The sequence below is a fragment of the Centroberyx affinis genome, unplaced genomic scaffold (genome assembly GCF_046629955.1).
Source record: "Centroberyx affinis isolate AG114_WGS23_722 - 3 ecotype Tasmania unplaced genomic scaffold, CSIRO-AGI_Caff_v1 ptg001476l_1, whole genome shotgun sequence".
Taxonomy (NCBI): domain Eukaryota; kingdom Metazoa; phylum Chordata; class Actinopteri; order Beryciformes; family Berycidae; genus Centroberyx; species Centroberyx affinis.
In genome coordinates, this window is record NW_027279944.1 from 197,115 (window position 1) to 218,354 (window position 21,240).

Consider the following 21,240-nt stretch of genomic DNA (forward strand, 5'->3'; position numbering starts at 1 on the left):
ACGGTCACAGTGAATATAATCTGCGCTATTGCGGAAGAATACAATGGCTTTGAAAGTGCTTGACAACTGAAAGGACATGGACAGGTAATGCATGCAGATGGCTCGACATGCATTCAACACATCAAAATGCATCAGAATGAGAAACGAACCTGAAATGGGTAAACTGCTATTCAGATCTTTGATAGAACGGCTCTTTGCTGATCAGAGCCTGGTTTCACAAGAACACCCTTCACATTGAGATCATCTTTTTTTGATACCAAGATGCTAATGAAAACCAGGTGCAGAGCCACAAGTCATGCAGTATTTCAACCTTAATTAAAGGTTACTCAAGCCTCATTCAAGGAGTTACACTTACTGTACATTTTTTTTACATGGAAGCTATATAATCAAGTGATAATAGATACAGTATAATGCTTTGTGCGAAGTAGTTTGCATCAAGAGTGAAAGTCTACCACTCGCTGACCGTACATCTGGTCCTTGCGACTAACGGTTTCTCCTACAGTACAGGTGCGTCTTTGTCTCAGAATGTTGCCTGAGCATTTGTACATTACACTCCACCGTAATATTACATTGGTATGCTTGATGATTTATTAACTCTTGGAGCCAGAGTTATCTAAATCAGTCGATTGTCTTGTCTCTCCCTTATCTGACTCATTGGAGGGTAACTCCTCGGCGGTCGTGTTGAGCTCCGCTCTGTTGGGCTGAGTGTTAGCAGCCTGGGAGGAGGCATCGCTCTGTCTGGATGGCTGTGTCCCATTGGCACACACCACCATCCCCTCTGACTTGCTGAAACTGAACAGCTTCCCGGGACTGAATGTCCTGTTGGGGGACTGTGACCTCTCCTGGCCACTGGGGACAGCGGAGGAGCTCAGCGTCAACCCTGCAGTCGCTCCCATTGCCACCGCCGGCTCTTTTTTCACCTCAGGCGACTTCAAGAACTTAAAATTCAGAAATCCAGGGAGTTTTGCCTCGCCTCCCGTCGGGGACTGGGCGGGGGAGCGCGACGTGCCTGAGGAGAACTTCCCCTGGAGAGGGATGATCTGCTTCAGCTTCATCACGTTGTTGTTGCCCAGCAGAGAGCTGGGTCTCTTGGGCTTGTCCCCTGGCTTGCCCCCCGGCGCTTTGTCATGGTGGTGCTGGTGCTGGGCGTCCGCCTTGTGGTACTCGCTCTCCTGCCGGGCCTCGGCCTGCAGCTCAGCCTGACGCTGATGCTCCTCCTCTTCACGGCGGCGCCTCAGCTGCTGCTGGAAGTGCTGCTGGGCCTGCCGCTCATGCTTCTAACCGGGGAGAAGACAAGGCGTGTTAAGAAGAGGAGAGAGAGAAAAACAAAGAAAGAGAGAAAGATAGTAAGAGAGAGAAAGAGAGACAGTGAGTGAAATAGAGAAATGTGTGTGCAAGAGAGTCAAAAGAGAAACACAGAGAAGCTGGTGCTGGAGTGCTAGTGATTTAAACATTAAGCTTCAAGCTCTTCAATTCAGAGTGTTTACAGGAAACAGCTGACCCCTATGTGCCCTCCCTCCCATTACATCTTCACTGTTGAACTTGTTATCCTATTTAGCAGTTAGTTCACACAAACAAGCTGTTGGGGCCTGCTCACGTGGAAAGATACAGGCCACATGCTGACCTTTGCTGCCATGACCATCATAGTTGTGCTTTTGTATCATGACAGAACTATCTAAGTCAGCATTAAGGGAAAATGCAAGTGATGTGATACAACAATATACAGACAAACATAGTTGGACATACACAGTGATCTCCTGATGGGCCAAATCACACTGTGCACAGTCAAAATAAGGCTGCACTGGCCTTACTTATACAAGTAATTTTTTTCCACATTGCATACAGAGAGACCAAGGGACACCAAAACATACATAGACTTATGATAGAAAATGCACAAAGTAGCAGCCAGTAGCAAGCCTTCAAGTATGCTGTTGGCCGAAGGTCTTTCAAGCTATGATACAACTATACCTTGAAAGCTTCCCTTCGTCGGTACTCTAGCTTGGCCATCTCCTCTGCTACCCAGCCAGGGATATCAGGGATGGCAACATGGATGACGTACTTTAGGAGGATTGCAAAGTGCTGTAAACCACCGAGACCACAAAGGGACAGGCTCAGACAGATACATCAAGGCACAGTCACATTCTGTTGCCTATTCTGTGTTTTTTTTTTTTTCATATGGCAAAATAGCGCATCTCAAACACATACCAAAAACTCTTCTGAGGTTTTGCGTTCATTAATGAACGTACTACACATCAACCTTGATCAAATAAGAAAGCCACACGACAGATAACAGCAGGCCATGCACATATGTAGTACTTCATTTGTAATTGAACAAAAGTGAATGCCCTGTACATAAAAGTGTTTCTTTCAAGGAAAAGGCAAATACAGGCATAAAACTGCATCCCTGACAAAAAATACTAACACACTCTTCATCAACAAAGCCTTACATTTACTCTTCATACCTGTGTGGCAGTTCATACCTCCAGCAAGACGATGGAGATGATCGTCATCTCAGGACTCAACCAGGGGAACAGACGCTGCAGCTGACCACACTGACCAATCAGGTAACAGTTCACTATTATGGCTATCAGGCCCATGGCCTCCATCGCAGTCTGTTGTTGAGAGAGTGAGAGAAAGAAAGAGAGAGAGAGAGAGAGATGTATGAGATCTCTGATGCATGGCCAAATAAATAAGAATAAAATTGGTCATTAAATTTAATCAACTTTATACCTACCTCAACATGAACAATACACTGCAAAAAATGACAAGCTGTCCAGTGATTTTAACTTGTTTCCAGACCTGCCACGCTTATTTCATTACATTTTTAGTCAAATTATTGCAGCTCACGGGCAGATAATGTTGCTGGTTTCAATAAATTTCACTTGATAACAAGTGTACGTATCACTCAGAAATTATCATGAAACAATTAAGAAAATATTGAAACGTGAAAATGTCTCCAAGACAATTTCATTTTTACCAAGTAAATGTCCTGAAACAAGTTACATTATCCTGAAAAAAAAGTCAAAAATTGTTGAAAACGTTACATTTATTTGCCAGTGCAGTGAAATGATTTCACTAAAAAAATCCTAAAATAAGCTTGATAAGTCTGGATACCAGATAAAATAAGTTGGTCCGTTTTTGCAGTGTATAGCTTGCACTAGGCCTTTGTACTTGCACTAGTACTGACCATTAACCTTGGAGTGAAAAACAAAAACAGGCTGACCTGCCACTGTCCGATGCTCTCCACCCGCTGTCCGAAGGGCCTCTGCAGGCCGGTACAGAGCTTCAGGGCGTCACTGCGGATCTCAATGATGTTGTTGATGAGCGCGCACATGGCAGCCAGAGGAAACGCAGAGGAGAAGAGCACCACATAGCCAAACTGGATGAACATTTCCTGGTAGTCCTGAAGCGTGTCCTGCCAGGGTCAAAAGTTACGCAACAAAATCTCTGTTTTCATGCACATGTTGTTTGTGGGGAAATTGGATATACTGGAGTTTTTGTAAGAAACTAACTTGGTTTATGCTTTGTGCACAAAAATTAATTTGCAAGACAAGAGAAAAGACTGGAGCCACACCTCATATGTCTGCATGCAGCTCTCAATCTCAGCCTGGGTCAGAGTGACGGTCTTGGGTTCTTCTGGCGGATCAATCCATGACTTCTTCTCCTCTTTCCCCTCACCTGCACTCTTCCTTCTCTGACACAGAGAGTCATATTCATTCGGAGGGGACACAGTGGTATTCTCCTTGGTCTCCTGCTAAAATTAGCATTAGGTTTAGGATCATTTCTTTAGCGCTTAAAGGCGATGCTTATTCACACCGTAAAATTAGTCCATCTTAACTCAGGAAGGCATTTAATCTAGTATTAAGTCTTACTTTTTGAAGTTTTCAATGCAGTTTCACCTGTTTATAGAATTTTCTTGGACCAAGTAATCTTGAAATAAAGCAGATAACTGCTAGCATCAAGATGTCACTTGATTCATGAAATTTCCTGAAACAAATTGATTCATATTGGGAAGAAGTGGAATTATCTCACATTGGCAGATTGTAAGACTCAATTCTAGACTAAATGACTTGCTGAGAGGGATATTTTTGCAGCACACAAAATACCACTGGTCAGGTCAAGAACACAGGACCACAAAGGTACAACGTAGACCGACAAATCATAGTCAACAGGCAGGCGGACCACATACTTGAGCCAGCGTCTCACAATCGCTGTCATCGTCGCAGCTGTCAAAAATGCTGGATGGGTCCATGCCTTCCTCCACCAGCGTGGGGCTGTCCTCGAGGAAGCTGTCATCCACCGCCTGCGTCTCCGTGGTGACGTCCTGGTAGTCCACCTTCTCAGTGAAGCTGACTTTGCGTTGCCGCAGCGTACTGTCACTCATGTCCCACTCTTCCTCCGTCAGCCTGAATCCGGCCTTCAGATCCCCTCTCCTCCTTGGCTCTGGGTTTCCATTAGCAGGGTGAGCGCCAGGGAGACCTTTGGTCCCCAGGAGGGAATAGGCCGTCATCGACGCCTGAGCCTTTCCCAGAGCCAGGCGGCCGTATTTGAGCACGATGGCTTGGAGTAGCTCCCACAGCACCTTGGGGGTGAAGACACCCAGCTTGTTTTGCTCATACAGGTATGGCTGGAGGACCTCTTTGATGTTCTGTAGGAACTGGCGGAAGATCAGTAGAGTGGCAAGCATCTGTGAGGAGAGAGCGCCTCGGTTACTGTGAGAAGAAGCAGCTCAAAAGACAAAACACATGCACATTCTAAACATTTCCAGCAAGTGCAATTGTTGTAACTATTCAGTCAAACTAAAGGTACAAACGCAGTTCACTGCCTGTCACGATCCCATGTCATTTACAGCGTTTCGCAGAGTTTGAAACATAAGAACTGCTTAAGACCGAACAACAGGAGAACCGGGCCTTTCCATGACTCATTTTCTCTCATTTTGTTTGTGATATTTTTGACTTGTTACCTCCTTCAGTCGCTCCATGTCCTTGAGGTAGAATCCAATGTAGAAAAGGCTAAGGTAAGAATTGATGAATTCAAACTGTAAAACAAAGAGGAAACCTTACAAGAAGTCAAACACTCATTGATCAAGATGAATCGTCTCTATTCAGTGCCAAACAGAAGGGAAAGCCTGACTTACAAAAACCATCTTGATGATGAGATTATTCTCATAGGCACTCTGAAGTCTGTAGTTCTCTAGAAGGAGAAACAAGTATCACAGGGGCATTACTCAGTTTGGAGTTGAATGATGATCGTCAAAAGAAGGCTACTTTTTTCTCTGCTTTGCAACTTCTCCCTTTCCTCCCTTCACTCCCTGCTAGAGAATGCAAGCAAGTTACAAGGAAAGGAACTTCATAGCTAAATGCTTTCTTCACCAATACTCCTGTAGCAAGACATCATACTCTATATAATAATAATTATAATACCAAGAAGTTGCCTTGCTTAAAGGAAACCATGTTAAATTTGAATTAAATTTTGAATATAGTAATTCCTGCATCGCTTATCAGAGAGATAGTCATTCATGAACTACTTTACTGTAACCAGTGAGTTAATTTTGTGACTCTTACCCATGTCATTGAGCCAATAGGCAATCTTCTTGTACACTTCATCACATACGGTCACAGTAATGGCCAGAACTAGCTTAGGAATGAACCTTGTAATACCAGGTAGCTCCTGAATCTCCATCACCACTTCCTGCAAGGTGAATCAGAAGCATGAGGCATATTAACAAACTCAGTTTATTCAAGTATGCTCTCTGGTATTCCACAGTTAGCTATCTCTAAAAGCCCATTGCACTCATCTGAAATGATGATAGTGGTTGGCAGGCATATCATTTACTGAGATGCTGCTTACTGCTGCCAGTGAGATATTAATTCAAACTGTGTTGTTGTGAAGTTTTCCAGTAACATTTATATGTAATAAGGGGGTTGGTTTAACGACGTTTGTTCACAAGAGAGATGTCATCTCCATTTATCTCCACTCAAATCATCCCCTGAATACAACTACCACATTTCTTCTTAATCAAACTGCATGCTGTATTATCTGGTTCAAACCTGCAGTTCCAGACAGAGGAGCATAGCCAGGAAGACAAAACAGAGGCAGAGGAGGCAGATGGGCAGGCTGACCAGCCATCTGAACATAGCCCTCTTCCAGGGGGGGTAGTAGAACTCCTCACAGCCTGTTATGGGACTGCACCGCTTCACTCCCTGCAGCATCAGAGGGAGACGAAAGACGCAGGGAGAGAGAGAACACACACTCTTTTATTTCCTGGTTTACCCTTCCTGCTTTTTTACCTTAACTGCAACTGTTGTGGACTGCAAACATTTGTGCAGAATGTGCTTCAAGTGAACAATACTTGATTGCAACACACACAAATAGACACTTCTATATTTTTGGTATTGTGTGCCAGGTTATTGTGGGGAAGAGTAGCCATTACCAGTGAAGTGGAGCAATTTAATACAGAGAAAACATGTACACATCCATATTTTTAGGTAACATTTCTACCTATGTCAAAATGAGTGTATTTTTGCAACTTTCTATATGAACATCCACGAATTCTGATTATATGTACAAACAATAAATAAATAATACATGAAAACAAATTGTGACACTTCGGACTAATCCCAATTAATGTCCCTCATGAATGGAGTTTGACAGATGCCACAAACTCTCTTCTTTCATATGGTTATATTACTCTCTTTAACTGTACAGCTTGTATCAGAACTTCCAAAACACTTGCGCCCAACGTGGGGCTCGAACCCACGACCCTGAGATTAAGAGTCTCATGCTCTACCGACTGAGCTAGCCGGGCATGCTTCAACAGCTCATAACTCTCCCTTTCAAAACAACTGGCACAGCCGCCGCCCTCCCCCACTTCCTCTATTCACTCCGGACCACAGGGGGTGGGAACTGGCTCCCTGCCCCCCCTCCACTTCTCAGAGAGCACATGGGGCATGAAGAAAACTTCCAGCCTCCTCTTGGAATCCATCCAGTGGTCTCTCCAGCACTAGTGATCACATTACTCACTGTAAACGTGCCAATCCAGTCTCTACCAGAGTTATGTAAGTGTCAGTGATGGTAACTGTACTCTGGACAAGATCCCCAGCACAGACAGCTACACTGACAAAGCAACTTCATCTGCAGAGTCGTGGAAATGGAATACTCTTGTTCAAGAGGAGTGCGGAAGAAGAAGGATCAAACCAAAGAATATGTGGCTGCTGAGTCATAAAACCTTCTAGAGAAGAGAGGCAGCCAGAAGTGAGAAAAAATGTTGTGAGTAGTGAATAAAAAACAAACTTTAGAGTTCAGGTTCAACATCTTAAGCAACAATATGCATATGCAACATCATTACAATACTGGTAATTGTGTTATTTGCTCCCACATGCCCATACTTTGGCAACATTACCCACCCTGAACTGTGGCCGGGGCTCCTCCAGGGACTCGGCGGGGGTGTCCAAGGTGCCCCACTTGTAGGCCAGCTCCGCCTCTCGCCTCTTCCAGCGCTCCAGAAACAGCGTCGCCCACACAACGTTGAAGAGGGCGAACACCACACAGCAGATATCCTGACTGGTCTGTGTGGGAGGATAGGACAATCAGATATGGTGACGCAACATACTTGAAATAATCATTATGCCATCCACAGTTTCAAGTGTTTTATAATTCATTAATGGTTTTATTATGGTTATTTATGTATTTATTTATGGTTATATTCAGCTGATTATGAGCAATGGCATTTACTACAAAAAAAAAATCCAAAAATATCACAATAAAAAACTGACATTATTGATGCTATTACCAAATGGCACATTCTAGCTGCATCAAAAAAGGGGTCAGAGCACCGTTTTAGTAGAAAGGGGTTTAGTGTCTTTAACAACTTTAACATGGATCATCATGGATGCACACAATGTTGCACACGATTGTTGTGGAATTCAAACCTGTAATGTACTCTAATTCAACTTTAACATAAGCCTTTATTCTTGTCTTTTTTATGATTAGCATTTATTTCGAAATTTATAGGGGGAACAAGAGGTATGATGGCACAAGAAAAGGAAATGATACCAAATATGCCAGGACAGACAACAAAAAAGACAAAAATCTCAGAAAGATTCTGACACACCTGACATTAAAAAAATAGAAAACATCTGTACAGATGAAAGGGGAAGACAAGATTACAAAGCAGCATCAGAGCATCCATATTGTGACAAGGTAAGGAAGCGTTCCAGTAAGAGTACAAAGGCTTCGGAGTAGAAAACCTTCTTATTACCGTCTTATTATAAGCTTATTATAGGTTTCAGGTACCTGGTCAGCCTCTGCCAGTATCCAAAGCAGAAAGCCGATGACAGCGGGGTAAAGCATGGAGTTGGTGTAGAAACCCAGCCACGCAAAATACATGCCGATCTTTACTCCGAAGTAGTCACAGATATCATCTAAAACACAGATGACACAGTTGATATTGCAGGCCTATTACATAAAGGATTTGGTCATATTATTATATTATAAGTTTCAGTTAATGTGCCCTGCTTACCCAGCGGCTGCCGCTCACACACAGCCTGGACCCAAGATGTCATCAGCTGGCTGAGGATCCTCTGCTCATGGAGGGGAAACATCTGATGGATCACTCCTCTGGCCTCCAGCTCTGGAACTACCAACGACACGTAACTAGAGTCAAGCGTGATATTTCAGGTGACATCTCACACACCACTGGTCTGATTTTGACAAAACCTGGAGGGATGATGCATCTTCTCACTGGGTTCCAGCATTTGAAATGTACACTGATCGGCCTAATGGGCATGCTATAATTAAAGGTCAAAATTTTAAACTCAAACGTGATATCTCACTTGTACGATTTTGACAAAACTTACACATCTTGGCACTGTGTTCTGACGTTTAAAATCTTTACACTGATTGGCCTGATGAAGGCACTATAATCAAAGGTCAAAAATTCAAACTTTGACAGGCCATAACTGCTACATCATCTGCCCAATTTTGATGAAACTTGGAGGACTGATGCATCTTGCTACTGACTGACCCAAGGAGTGGCTGCATCATTTATGGGGGAAGACAGCTTTACTTGTTTAGTATGTATAGTGCAGGTGTATCACTGATGCACTATATTTGGACACAATCTTTCTTTATCCAGAACACTTGAAAATGGATGATATGCACACTTCAGAGGGTGTGTGAAGCACAGCGGAGTGGGGAAGTGCTACACCCAGAGCATATATACGTATATATAGAGCATCCTGAGTCGTTTTGGAAAAGAACATCAGCTGAATGCCCAAAATGTAATGATTTCAAACATCGTGTTCAAAACAATGTAACACTGCATACAGAATCATTTAAGCATTTAAGAAGACACATTTTACACAGAATCAGATATGGAACAGCGAGGAAAAGTTCAAGCATCCTGAATAACAGCATACTGATTGGCTGTCCCTCCAGGAAGTGAATGTTGTGAAGCACCTCCCCCTGCTTGGCTCGCAGGTTGTCCAGCCAGTACTTAATGATGCTCTGACGCTCCTGAACACAGTTAGAGGTGGAGAAAAAGAGAAAAGGAGAAATAATATAGAGACTTTCATTTTCTGGAATATAACTGGTATAAAAATGTACTGTGGGAATCTCCAACAAGTATCACAAAGTCTCAAACCTTCCCAAAATAATAACAATGGGCATAACAGTCCCAAAATATTCACAGGGACACTGACGCTTGTTTTCTCACTGTTGTCTCTACAGCACCTACAGCCGCAGCCTCTAACCTGTGAGGTGAAAAAGCAGAGCTCGCTCTCTATGTTCTCATAGATGTTGTCCTCCTCACAGGAAAAGCGACGTGTCCCACCGCCAAACTGTGGTTTGACGGCTTTGTGCATGCCCATCTGTTCTGCTCCCCGCAGTAAGCTGAGGTTGAGGAGAGAGGGGGGAAATGAGCAGCATGATTAAAATGTAGGTCTGCTGTGCAACCAACACTGTGTGGAGGTTAGAGTGCAAATGGTTTTATGGGCTAAGTGTGTGCTTCTACTGATTACACACACACTCTTTGTCTCTGTAACACACAATCCCACTGATTACACACACACTCTTTACACAATCCTAACTCTCGTTGTCTCTTTCTGGCGTAAAAGGCTGCAGAGCTGCTTTTGTAAAGCACATAAAGCAAGAATTTTGTTTTTGGAGGATTTGCTAGTGAATTATAAAATAATCTCACTCTCTTTGATGCTGACTATGAAACAGAGTCAATCTCACAGCTGCAATAAATAATCAAGAATGTTAAAAACAAGATTCTCCCTTCATTTGCTCTCTCTCTCTCTCTCTCTCTCTCTCTCTCTCTCTCTCCCTGACACACACACACACACACACACAAACAAACATAAACACCAGACCTCCGAAATATATCTCAATATGGTTTCTAAACTCTGAATTTGCTGAGGTGCGCTTATCTTGCCAGGCTCTTCAATAGGCTCAAAATTTGACAAAGATAAAAGCAAATCAAATATACTCAGTTACTGTCTTGCCCATGTCTGCAGAGGTGCACACAAACACACAAACGCATGCACACACATATACACACACACACACACACACACACACACACAAACACACTGGTTCACATGCACACGCACACTCAGAGTCTTACTTCTCAAAAGTCGACGTGATGAAGAAGGCGTGTCCCTGGGTGTGTTTATGCTGTCGAACCTGAATGCTGACTTGAGGGATTCCGACACGGATCTGATTCAGGAGCCACAGCAACGTGTGATCGTCTATCGTATCTAGAGTGAGAGAGACACTGCTTTAATCTTCACTTTAACCTACTGAAGTATAGTATTCAGAGTCAATGTTTATAATAATGTTAAAGTTAGTGAATATAAACAACAAAGTATGTATTTGCATTTGTTAACATGAAACATAATGCGCCACTCCAGACATAAAGCCCTCTGTCTTCATTCACTTTAATCCCTAGACCTTTAGCAGGCATGTTTACTAAGGGTAGGAAATGATCAATGCAGAACCAAGCCCACCCTTCAAAGCCTGACAGAAAGCCCAACAAGCAGTGGGGGGTGGGTGACAGAAAAAGGTCACTCCAATTAAATCTCTGTGTGCATATGTTGCAAAAACATTTCTTCCATAGTTTGAAATGATGGATTATAACCCAGACTGGTTCCATTCTGATTCAAACTGTGAAGGAAACTAAAGGACCCATTTTGACTCAATTTAGCCATAATGGATCCCATTTTGTAAACACTACGCTAATACATTTGAGAACATTAAATAGCGTTCATCAATACACAGGATATGATGTTACTGTCGCTTGTGCCAAGGTGAGCATTCATATAGACGCCCAATTCAGAGTTTAACAGAATCAAATACCACCATATAAAGGAGTACCATATAAATACATAAAGCTTAAAACATTTAACATCAAAATAGAAAATAATGAGTCTTTGGAGACATTGAGCATGCACATTCTATTCATTAAATAGGTCTTGGCTCATTATTTCAGTATTTTTCAGTGTTTTACCCATAGAGAAACATAGACGGTGCCCATTAAAATTTAGTGGTTTGTGTCAATACATTATACAGTTTGTGTTATGTATACTGTATGTGTAGAGAAAGGTTATCTGTCTGGGCATCTCTGAGTCTCAATGTCAACTTAGTTTGATGATCCATCTGTATTTCTGCCCACCCCTGTATCACTCTTAACGGATACAACAGTAAGTTCCGGTCTGTAAGTATACAAGTACTGTAAATGGATGAGATCTAATTGTCCCCAGAGACAGGTTTTTAGTCCCGGTCATGTGTCTGAGTGGTTGGCTGACCGCCAAAGGCATCTAATGAGGCTGCTCTGTTCTCTCTACAGTGATGGATTGGCCAGAGGACGGCCAGGGAGGAAGGGATGGACCTCACCGTACCTGGGAATGTCATCAGGATATCACAGTTGTCGGTGGGCACCATCTTCAGCCAGGACTTACGAGACATAATGTAGTGTCTGGCCTGCAGAAGGCGTTTCCCAAACAATTTATCTAAAGGGAAGGATTAGACAAGGGGCAACAGGGGGAGAGAGGGGAGATGAGATCAAATTGGGGTTAATAAAGTTTAAATTGATTACAGAGAATGAGTGAGAGCGAGAGCTAGTTGTGTGCGAGAGAGAGGGATAGACAGATGGTGATATTTTCTCACCAGGGTGATCAAGGACACAGATGACGGCTTAGTGTGGTAGAACTCTGTCGAACTGCTATGAGTATCACTCTATCACTCATCACACTATCTGGCTCCAAACTGATACATTTCTCCATCGTGGTTTTCTTTCATGCTGTTTGCTCCTCTCACACACTTGCGTAGAGGAAAGCGAAAGGGACACACTGTAGATCAGACCAATGTCCAAAGTAATTGTTCAACCGCCGTGAAGGTTGACTGTGCCGCATTGCTCATATGACTTTGTCTTGCTTAGTACAGAGCAAACGCTGGCCCACTTCAAAACATTTTAGTAGTTGATCTGTAAACAGGAGGTTGAGCTTCATAAACAGGCACAGCCACTGACACATTGTGGTTGAGTTTATTCTGCTTTAGCCTTTTAAGTAGGCCTCTTTAAAACCACTAAATGTAGACAAAGCACGAGGCTGTGGTTTTTACAGCACTGGTATCCCACTTGTACACTACTATCACGATTCAATTACAGTCTGAAGTCATTGTTTCTGCTGCTTCCTCCTTTCACACACTGCTTCTCACTCTCAAGTCACACTCTCTCTGTTTCACACAAGCACAATAGCCACAGTGAGTGACCGATCTCTACATTGTGCAGTGGATCGTACTGTGTCACCATCTCAATCCCTCTGCAATGGGGATTTCATTCCGCAGCATAACTGCACTATCCCATCGCCTAATTCCTGCACAAAGCCAAATCCCTCCCATTCAAAGCCATCACCGCTGTCATCTCTCAATTATTCTCTTATAGCATTATATATTATAGACCTGCATGCTAGTGACTGAAATGAACAATTCATATAATCTATAATGTACTAGCAGCATGTCAGAAGAAATTAGTCAGGGACTGTGGCAAACAGGGTCATGTTCAATTCAATTCAATTCAATTCAATTCAATTCAATTCAATTCAATTCAATTCAATTCAATTCAATTCAATGTGCTTTATTGGCATGACAAAAAAACAAACACTATTGCCAAAGCATATATAGTAGGCAGGTGTTTGTTTTGCTAGGGAAGGTTTTAAAAGTATTATGGGCGATAAAAATCACTGGGCAATTTTGTTAATTGAACAGTGTGCGCCTGTGTGTGTGTGTGTGTGTGTGTGTGTGTGTGTGTGTGTGTGTGTGTGCGTGCGTGCGTGCGTGTGTGATTGCTTGCTGGCATACTGGTGTCAGTATATACTGTATGTGTTAGTACATATAGTTATTGACATCCAAGCCAAATCATTGACTGCTTTACTCTTTGTCCTGCCTTCACTGTACGATTTGGAGCATTAAAGCTCATCTGAGCGACCGGCCCTCTCTGCACTAATTCATTTCACTGACATCACTGCTTATATATGCAGGGCCTTCTCCAAGACACTCCTAGAACATTTAGATATCTCTGACAGGCAAATGGCCGGGCCTGGCAACAGCGATTCAGCCATTCAGAGCAATTCAAGAATATTATCATCCCTTATGTCCAACTGCAGTAGAGCAACTGCAGAACCGTGCTCTTAAAATAAGCAGCATTGCCCAAGTTAGAGCACATACTATATATCCCCCTTATCCTTCCTTTAGTATTTGTTCATTTATGTTCACAACAAAAGCCAGTCCCAGTGTGTGTCATCTGCATCATCCCATCACAAAGATGAGTTCTATAGGACTTCTATGGGCAGCCATCTTTGAAACGTCCTGAAGAAGGTTTTTCTTTACATAGTGTAGTCCAAAGTTGAGCGCTTAAGCCTGCTTCATTTCTCAAGCTTGGCAGAAGCACACTGGGTTCGTCACACTACATCCTACAGGCCAACCAGTATTAGAGGAAGTTACCAGGACTCTGCGTAGACCTTCATTAACAATTCAAATATTCATTTTTAGAACAATCATTCATTTTCTCTACCTGTTTAATCCTATTCAGAGTTATGGGGGGCTGGAGCCTATCCCAGCATACACTGGGCCAAAAGCAGCCAGACACCCTGGACAGGTTGCATGTCTTTGGAATGGAGTGTAGGGGGCAGGGACTGGAGCACAACACAGACACCCAGGCGAACAGTGGGAGAGCATGCAAACTCCACACAGAAAGGGCAGAAAGGCAAGTGAACTTCTTGTGCTAGGCGACAGTGTTAACCGCTGCACCACCCCCTATGAGAAGACTCACCATGAATTGTCAGTTTTTGAACAACTGTAGAAGACTGCCTCCACAGTGTGTTCTTTAACTGCTGCTGAAAACACTAGTCAGCTCTTATATCTGTCTGCTTGTTACAGAATTTGCAAAAGCAGAAGGAAAGTGTGGTAAATTCTGTGGCAGCCAGATAACTGATGGTGGCCATCTGCAAAATCATCAAATCAGCAATTCATATATTCATAGAGCAGCTAAATATAAAATATAAAATATAAAATATGGCCTGATATTGTTAAAGGGGTGACAGAGAGCCTGGAACTTTTATATTGCAAATTACCTAAGGGTGCCAACTTGCCAACATCCCGTTGACGATGTGCCTGAAGATGGTGAAATGGTTGGCACTGCCTGCTGCCAGGATCTTGCTGCAATTCATTTGCATTTATTTAAATTTCAAAATAAAAGTTAAAGAGGTAAAACTTAATGCCAAACCCGAATCTATGTAAAGCCCGACATCTAAAAAGCATGCTACTGAAACTGCCATCTGCTATTGGCTGATCTTTGGTGCCAGGTGATTGTACTCTATAGAAGGTGACATCACCTGTCACCAAAGATCAGCCAATAGCAGATGGCAATTTCAGTAGCATGCTTTTTACTATTACATGTCAGGCTTTACTTTGGTTTTTTGTTTAGTAACTCTTTAAACGCGGACCAAACACACAAATTCTACACAATTATACAAGTCCACACTGCTGTATCATACAAGCTTAATAAATCGTTTTGTTGCCTTTATTTGATCCATGTATCATTCCTATTTTGAAATTTGGAAAAGCTTAGATCAGTTGTGTAAATTGCAGTTACATCTTGTGGCCGTTCGGGGTTATGGTCAGATCTACCTGACCAGGACTTTCTCCTCTTACGCTCAGACCCTTCATGGACCCTTCACGGACCCTTCATGGACCCTTCATGAATTCTATCACTGGCAATTATACAGCAATGACCATGACAAAAATTTTGTGGTCATCATTTGCTCACTCACCACTAAAATATGTTCTCACCAAATTCTCAGGCCTTCAACATCTGAGGCAAAACGGGTCAAACTTATCGGACAACCTGCAACAGCAATGTGCAGTTTACAGTGAGAGAAGGGCATGCACCCCGACTACTGCATATGACTGCTCCATCACCTGTGGACCACAAAGCCTTGGCACTTCCCGGGCCTGTCTGAATCGGAATGCGCACTATGCAGCGGGAAAAGAAAAAACACAAACCTTATAGTCAAAAGCCAATGTTAAGAATGACAGCCGACTGACCTCTCTGTCTTCATGGGTCATTGGGTTTGCGCGAGTTAGGTACAAAGCATCGGTGACTGCACCATAGCACATGCACATCAATCTCCTCTATCCCCATCATGTTTTGCAAATGAACAGATATCTAGCGTCTTCTTCTAACCGATCATCTATGCGAGATATGTTGCCGTTTATTCTCCGTGACACTCACCGAGTACACCGGACGCTGAGGACGTTTGCTGCTGGTTGGTCCTGTCCTCCTCGGTTGGCACCGTCCTCTCCATCCTCTCCCCTGCCCCGTCGCCGCTGTCGTCGACGTCGGCGGTGCTGCTACTGTTTACAGTAGCGTCGGTATCAGCTGCTCCGGTACCCGCCGCCTGCATGGTGCTGCAGAAATAGGCTGCTACCAGAGCAGAGCTGCTGGTGGAGGGACTGGGAGACCGCACTGCGAGGAGGGATTTATTTTATTGCATGGCATGTAGAGGCGCGGGGGAAAACCCTTGTGTACCTGGTAGAGGAGGAGGAGGAGGAGGAGGAGGGGGGAGAAACATGATCATGGCATCTACACGTTACGCGCGCCAGTCGTGACTGGGGAGTGACGACAGAGTTTAGGGGGAACACCGCGCAGGCTACAGGTCTATAGCTGAACAACGGCATCTGTCCTGTCTGTATCTATGTGGATACAGATCCGCTGGTGGATCAATCACTCACGCGCTCGATGTATTGATCAGGATACGTGGGCTATACTGTCAGCACTTCCATATATTCCATAGATAGTTCCATAGATTACTGCAAACATTTCACGGCATGTTATCTTTAGAGATGAGTTTCAAGATATGGGCATACACAAATTGCTCAAAATTTGTACATGTAAATGGCATCGATTCGAAATTTTTTGTACCCTTCTGGATGTTCTGAAACATATCTAAACATATTCTGATGTGTGTAGAAAGCTAGGCTATTTTTTCATATGGGGTCACTGACAGGCTTTCAGATTGTTGGCTGATACATGATGTAACTCCCGCAGACTCAACAACATACTTTAGATTAGATTTAGTACATTTGCATTGGCCAATTTGCCTGTCAGCCATAAAAGATAAAGTGCTTCCTTTGTCTTTATGGCATTGTGTCTGAATCAGAGGCCTGTCCATAGGCTGTAAGACCAAAATGGATGTGGTTTGTTTAGATTCTGTTTTACTCAGAAACAGACTCAAGCCAAAGTTTGGGTTTATGTAGATGTATATCAGTCATATTTGTTGAGAAATGTCTATTGAAATAATTCTGTCAGCAAGCCCTAGATTAAGTAACTTTACATGGATTGTCTACTCCATGAGTGCATCCTAAAATCACTTTAAAAGTTAAATAGCTTGTTATAAACACCCTTATGACATAAATGTGTCTAATTGTCTGATTTTCCACCAACCATCCTCTTCAAACAAACCAACAACCACCCAGTTATGTGTGGAAGCTAATATGATTAGGATTGAGCCAGGGCTACATTGGGCCCTAACAGTTTTAGGGAGTCAGTAATTTGATTTCTTGGGATCAATTATTCATTCACACCAGTGATTCTGTTGGGGCCATGACCCAAAGGCATGTCTGTCTGACTGTCACAGGTTCTCACTGTCACCAACATGCAATCATGTCATCACATGGACACACCCAGTCCACCTCCCCTGAAACCCAGCTCTATCTGTTTGAATGGAGTGCCCTCCGTCTGCATTTCATTGCTTTAAGCATAATGAGCAGTGAAGATGGACAGGGGGAGAGATCAGTGTGACAGACTTGGATTCAAACCCATATATAGGCTGAGGTTTGAGGGGGAGACGAAGGGACAGGTCCTTCAAAATAATGAGTGTTGATGAATTTTTTCCCCCTGGCTTCTGCCAAATTCTAATTCAAGTGAATGAATATGCTGATTGGTTAGAAAAGGAAACACAAAACATCATCCAAAAGATTGCACTTTAGAGATGAAAGATTCCAAATTCTGTTGTTCTATTGTTAAAAATGTATTGTAACAATAGGTCATAATTGTTAACCAATGAAATCACTTTCTCTATCTAAAGTTACAGCTGTCAATAGATGTTCATAACTTCACCTTGCAGAAATTACAGTAACCTGCAGACCTGTGAAAGGAAGAACCCCTTTAAATCAACTGGAGGGAGCCTTCATTACAAACTGTGTCTAGAACAATTTCATGACATAATACTTTGCCTCCTGTTCCAGTATGGCAACACTCTGCTGTGGACACTAGATGGCGGCAGTGCACAGCAAACTGTTATGACCCAGCCAGGGGAGGCACAGGGTGCTGCTGCAGCTGTGGGGCAAGTCTGAACCTTAAATAACTTTATTCTAGGCCTCAAATTGAAATCATTGCTCTATTATAGGCCCTTCTCTTTGTGCCACTGCATTGGCTTTCCACAGCCACATGTTGTTAAAAAGTTTGCTAACCGCTGCCCAAGATGCTGGCTTGAGGTCACTTTTCTAGCTTCCACATAAATGATTGAGGTTGGCTGCTGAGCCCTTGGCTGTAGTTAGGGGACACCTCAGGGAGCACCAACTTCAATCCAAACACTGTGCACAAATAGACTTTTTAATACTGTAGACCAGGGCCAAGGGACAAAATGTCATTTGGTAGAGGGGCGCAAACAAAATAAATAAATAAATAAATGCTATTTAAAGATCATTTAGAAATGTAACGACAGGTATTTTATTTATTTACTTATTTATTTAACCTTTATTTAACCAGGTCATCACATTGAGATTAAGAATCTCTTTTTCAATGGAGGCCCGGCCATGAAAGCAGCATCAAGACAAACATAAAAGTATAATATATAATATAATATAAAGCAAAATAAAATTCAAGTCACATAAAAAGACCCTCTGCAGGGTGTGTGAAGGCAATTCTGCCTAATTCACTTCTGGTGTTAGGGACAGATAACAGAAACAAATCCTGTGAACATAAAAATAATAATTTGATAATTTCCACCAGCTTTTTCAGAGAAATAAGATCACAGCCAAATAGGAAACAGCCAAAATGGCCATAAAGATAAACTTGTGCCAATGAACAATGAATAAGTTAATGAGTGGACAGGGCAGGACACTCAACCTAAGTATTAAAGGTACAATGACAAATCAAAGCCTCCATATTGCGTTGTAATGAGCAAGATTTGTCAAAATAGCACCTCAAATATAATGAAATAAAAATAGAGTAAAGAAAAGATCTGATCACTCTCTGGACCTCTTTGAAAGGCCAAAAAGAATTCTGACGGGACTTTGGGCAGCCCTGCTTTTTATGGTTTAGACCTAATTTAGCTGGAATTAGATGAAAAACCATCTATTCTAAAAATGTTAGAAAGAGAAAGTCTTATATCCAAACTGACACCCATGAATTTTTGAAACTAGAGTAATGAAACCCGCCGCTAAACCCATGAAGGACCAAATCAACTCTCAGTTCAATAAAAACATGAGAACTCCTCAGACTGGAGCTGTTCCATAGTGCTCACTTCTTTTTCTTTTTGGTTTCATTTTTATTTAGTTCCCAAGAAACCGAAAAAGAAAAAGATAACCTTAAGGCCATTTGTTATCTACTAGGAAATAGAATAACTTTTGGTGTCATGCTGTATTTATTGAATTTGTTTTTTATTACCGACTATGACACAGGGGTGGACGCCTTGCTGTGGAGTCAGCCTAAATGCTGGAGCCGCTGTCAACACATTTTGTTTAGCGTTGTGGGTGCACTGTCTGAAATGACTGACATTTCTCAGCGGGTCTGAGGGAACAACACTAAATCACTGCAGTGGCTTTAGTTTCGTTTCACTGCCTTAGCAGACTAGATAATCACTAATGTTCTCTATATCCCTGCCTCTGGTATAGCACCAGCAAAGCTCTTAGTATGTGATGGATAATCAATGGCATAGATAAATAGGGCACTGTTACAGCTGGTCCAGGCCTGCAGCAGCTCAGCTGGTGACATCCACATTGTTTACAATAGATGACACTAAAGGAAAAAGTCACTTGATCCTCAGAAAAGCCACTTGTTCCCAGGTTTGTATAGTTTCAGGGATATTAATTGAACTTCAAGTGGATGATTTTTCCCCAAATGTGGATATATAGCATTTTGAAGTAGAATGTTATAATTAACAGCATATCATTCTTAAGTTTAAGCTCTGTTGGTATATAGGTTTGAACGAGTATTTCCTCTAAGTTCATTATATATTGTCAATGTCCAACATGAACCTTGTTTTCAGGAATCAAGAAACACTGCTTGTTTTTCCAATGTAACATATATGTTTATATTTTACCATTTATTTTAATGGTTTGGTTTAGTTCAAAGCATTCTACACAAGAGAGACAATGCTATCCATCAGCATCATCTACAGCGGTAGAGGATAAAAAAATAAAAATGTCAAAATTAGAGGTACAAAGTCTAGCAGGACACCTTGGGATATGTGGTTGAATGCCAAGTTCTTTGTGGTGCTATACATAGAAGAAACCTAAGGAACCTATAAGTTGTAGCTGTAGTATTTAGTTATTTTGACCTCAGATGTATATACTTTTAGGACTGTTGGATTGTCCATGAAACTGAGGCTACATGAAATCATGCTGCCCAAACACAGGCTGCTCTCTAAGGCGAATCCAATCCCCTTCAAGCAATTAACCTTGCCCATCTTTTTCCTCCCATAACTCTTCTGCTGAAAAGGGGCCAAGGTGAAAGCCAGGGTTGTGCTGAAGGGTTTCAGCGCAGAAGGACGCCCATTGTTGGGGGACATTTTTTCCTCCCAGCTGCTTCCAGTGCTTACCTCAGCTCCCCCACCCCTCCTGGTATAGTATCACCACAAGAGATAGGGCTTTGCCCCCTGATGTCTTTACCAGCCTGGGCGGCCATGGGACAGACGGGGACCAGGCAAATAGGAAACGCAATTAGCGGTCACAGTCATAAGGGAACATTAGCAGCCGGAGACAAAAGAGGTCAGAGTTCTGTAACCCCAGGCGAGGAAGGAGGTCGTAATCATAAGCACCCGTTCCCTTTCCTGAGTCGAGGAGGGGGGAGAGGTGTGACGAGAGAGAGGCAGACGTAGCGGCCCCTCCTTTTCCTCTGTGGGGCTCGGTGCTGTCCACAGCGCTGACGTTCAACATCCCCTAAGTAACGCCAGCAAGGCTAACAATGCGTGGAAGCCATTTTGCCTCAAAAGTGACCATGTATTGGATGCTCTTGACCCCACTGGCGCATGTGGTCTAGATAATGACCCACTTGAAAAACCAGGACATGAGAGATGAAGTATGGGGGGACTAACATATAGTTGTTCAAACCTCTTTTAAAAGCCCAGCAGACACATATCCGTTCTTGGTCCTATCAATTTTCTGAATGTGGAGATTGGGTAAAGATAACATAACAGAATTAGATTTTTCTGCCAAATCAAGACTGACAAGTGGCGTTTAACTATAACCAACTTTTTTGGCAATTGCATTACAACGACATCAGTTTTGTTACTAAATTATTGTCAATGACAGTACTAATCAATTTTGCCAAAAATGTTACAAGACTGTAATAAGTGCATTACTTGTGTCTGACGCAGGAAAACTGTCCAGAAAGAGAACAATGTGTACTGACAAGAAATAAAAGGGTCGACAGTAGCCTAGAGGGTAGGGAAGAAAGGA

General features: G+C 42.7%; 1 protein-coding gene and 1 non-coding gene across 2 annotated transcripts; both read right to left on the minus strand.

Moving 5' to 3' along the window:
* Positions 1-5: 5 nt before the first annotated feature.
* ano8a (anoctamin 8a) lies at positions 6-15,863 on the minus strand. Its single transcript, XM_071526890.1, has 18 exons — positions 15,791-15,863; positions 11,901-12,011; positions 10,628-10,760; positions 9,753-9,891; positions 9,420-9,516; positions 8,522-8,638; positions 8,296-8,423; positions 7,407-7,568; positions 6,051-6,203; positions 5,565-5,691; positions 5,138-5,193; positions 4,964-5,038; positions 4,196-4,687; positions 3,575-3,751; positions 3,224-3,415; positions 2,481-2,612; positions 1,969-2,079; positions 6-1,277 (listed from the first exon to the last, which is right to left on the minus strand). Exons 1-18 carry the CDS (start codon positions 15,861-15,863, stop codon positions 591-593), a joined length of 3,162 nt encoding a protein of 1,053 aa, XP_071382991.1. The 3' UTR covers positions 6-590.
* On the minus strand, positions 6,736-6,808 carry trnak-cuu (transfer RNA lysine (anticodon CUU)). The gene has a single exon. It is a non-coding gene; the product is annotated as a tRNA-Lys (tRNA).
* Positions 15,864-21,240: the final 5,377 nt, after the last annotated feature.

What these genes read in the sequence shown, in the direction of transcription:
- ano8a (XM_071526890.1), bottom strand. Translation starts at nt 15,863, where the DNA reads ATGGAGAGGACGGTGCCAACCGAGGAGGACAGGACCAACCAGCAGCAA. An exon ending in ACAGCGATTGTGAGACGCTG is followed by an intron (nt 3,752 to 4,195) that starts GCTCAAGTATGT and finishes TAATTTTAGCAG; the next exon opens with GAGACCAAGGAGAATACCAC. An exon ending in GCTGCATGCAGACATATGAG is followed by an intron (nt 3,416 to 3,574) that starts GTGTGGCTCCAG and finishes TGACCCTGGCAG; the next exon opens with GACACGCTTCAGGACTACCA.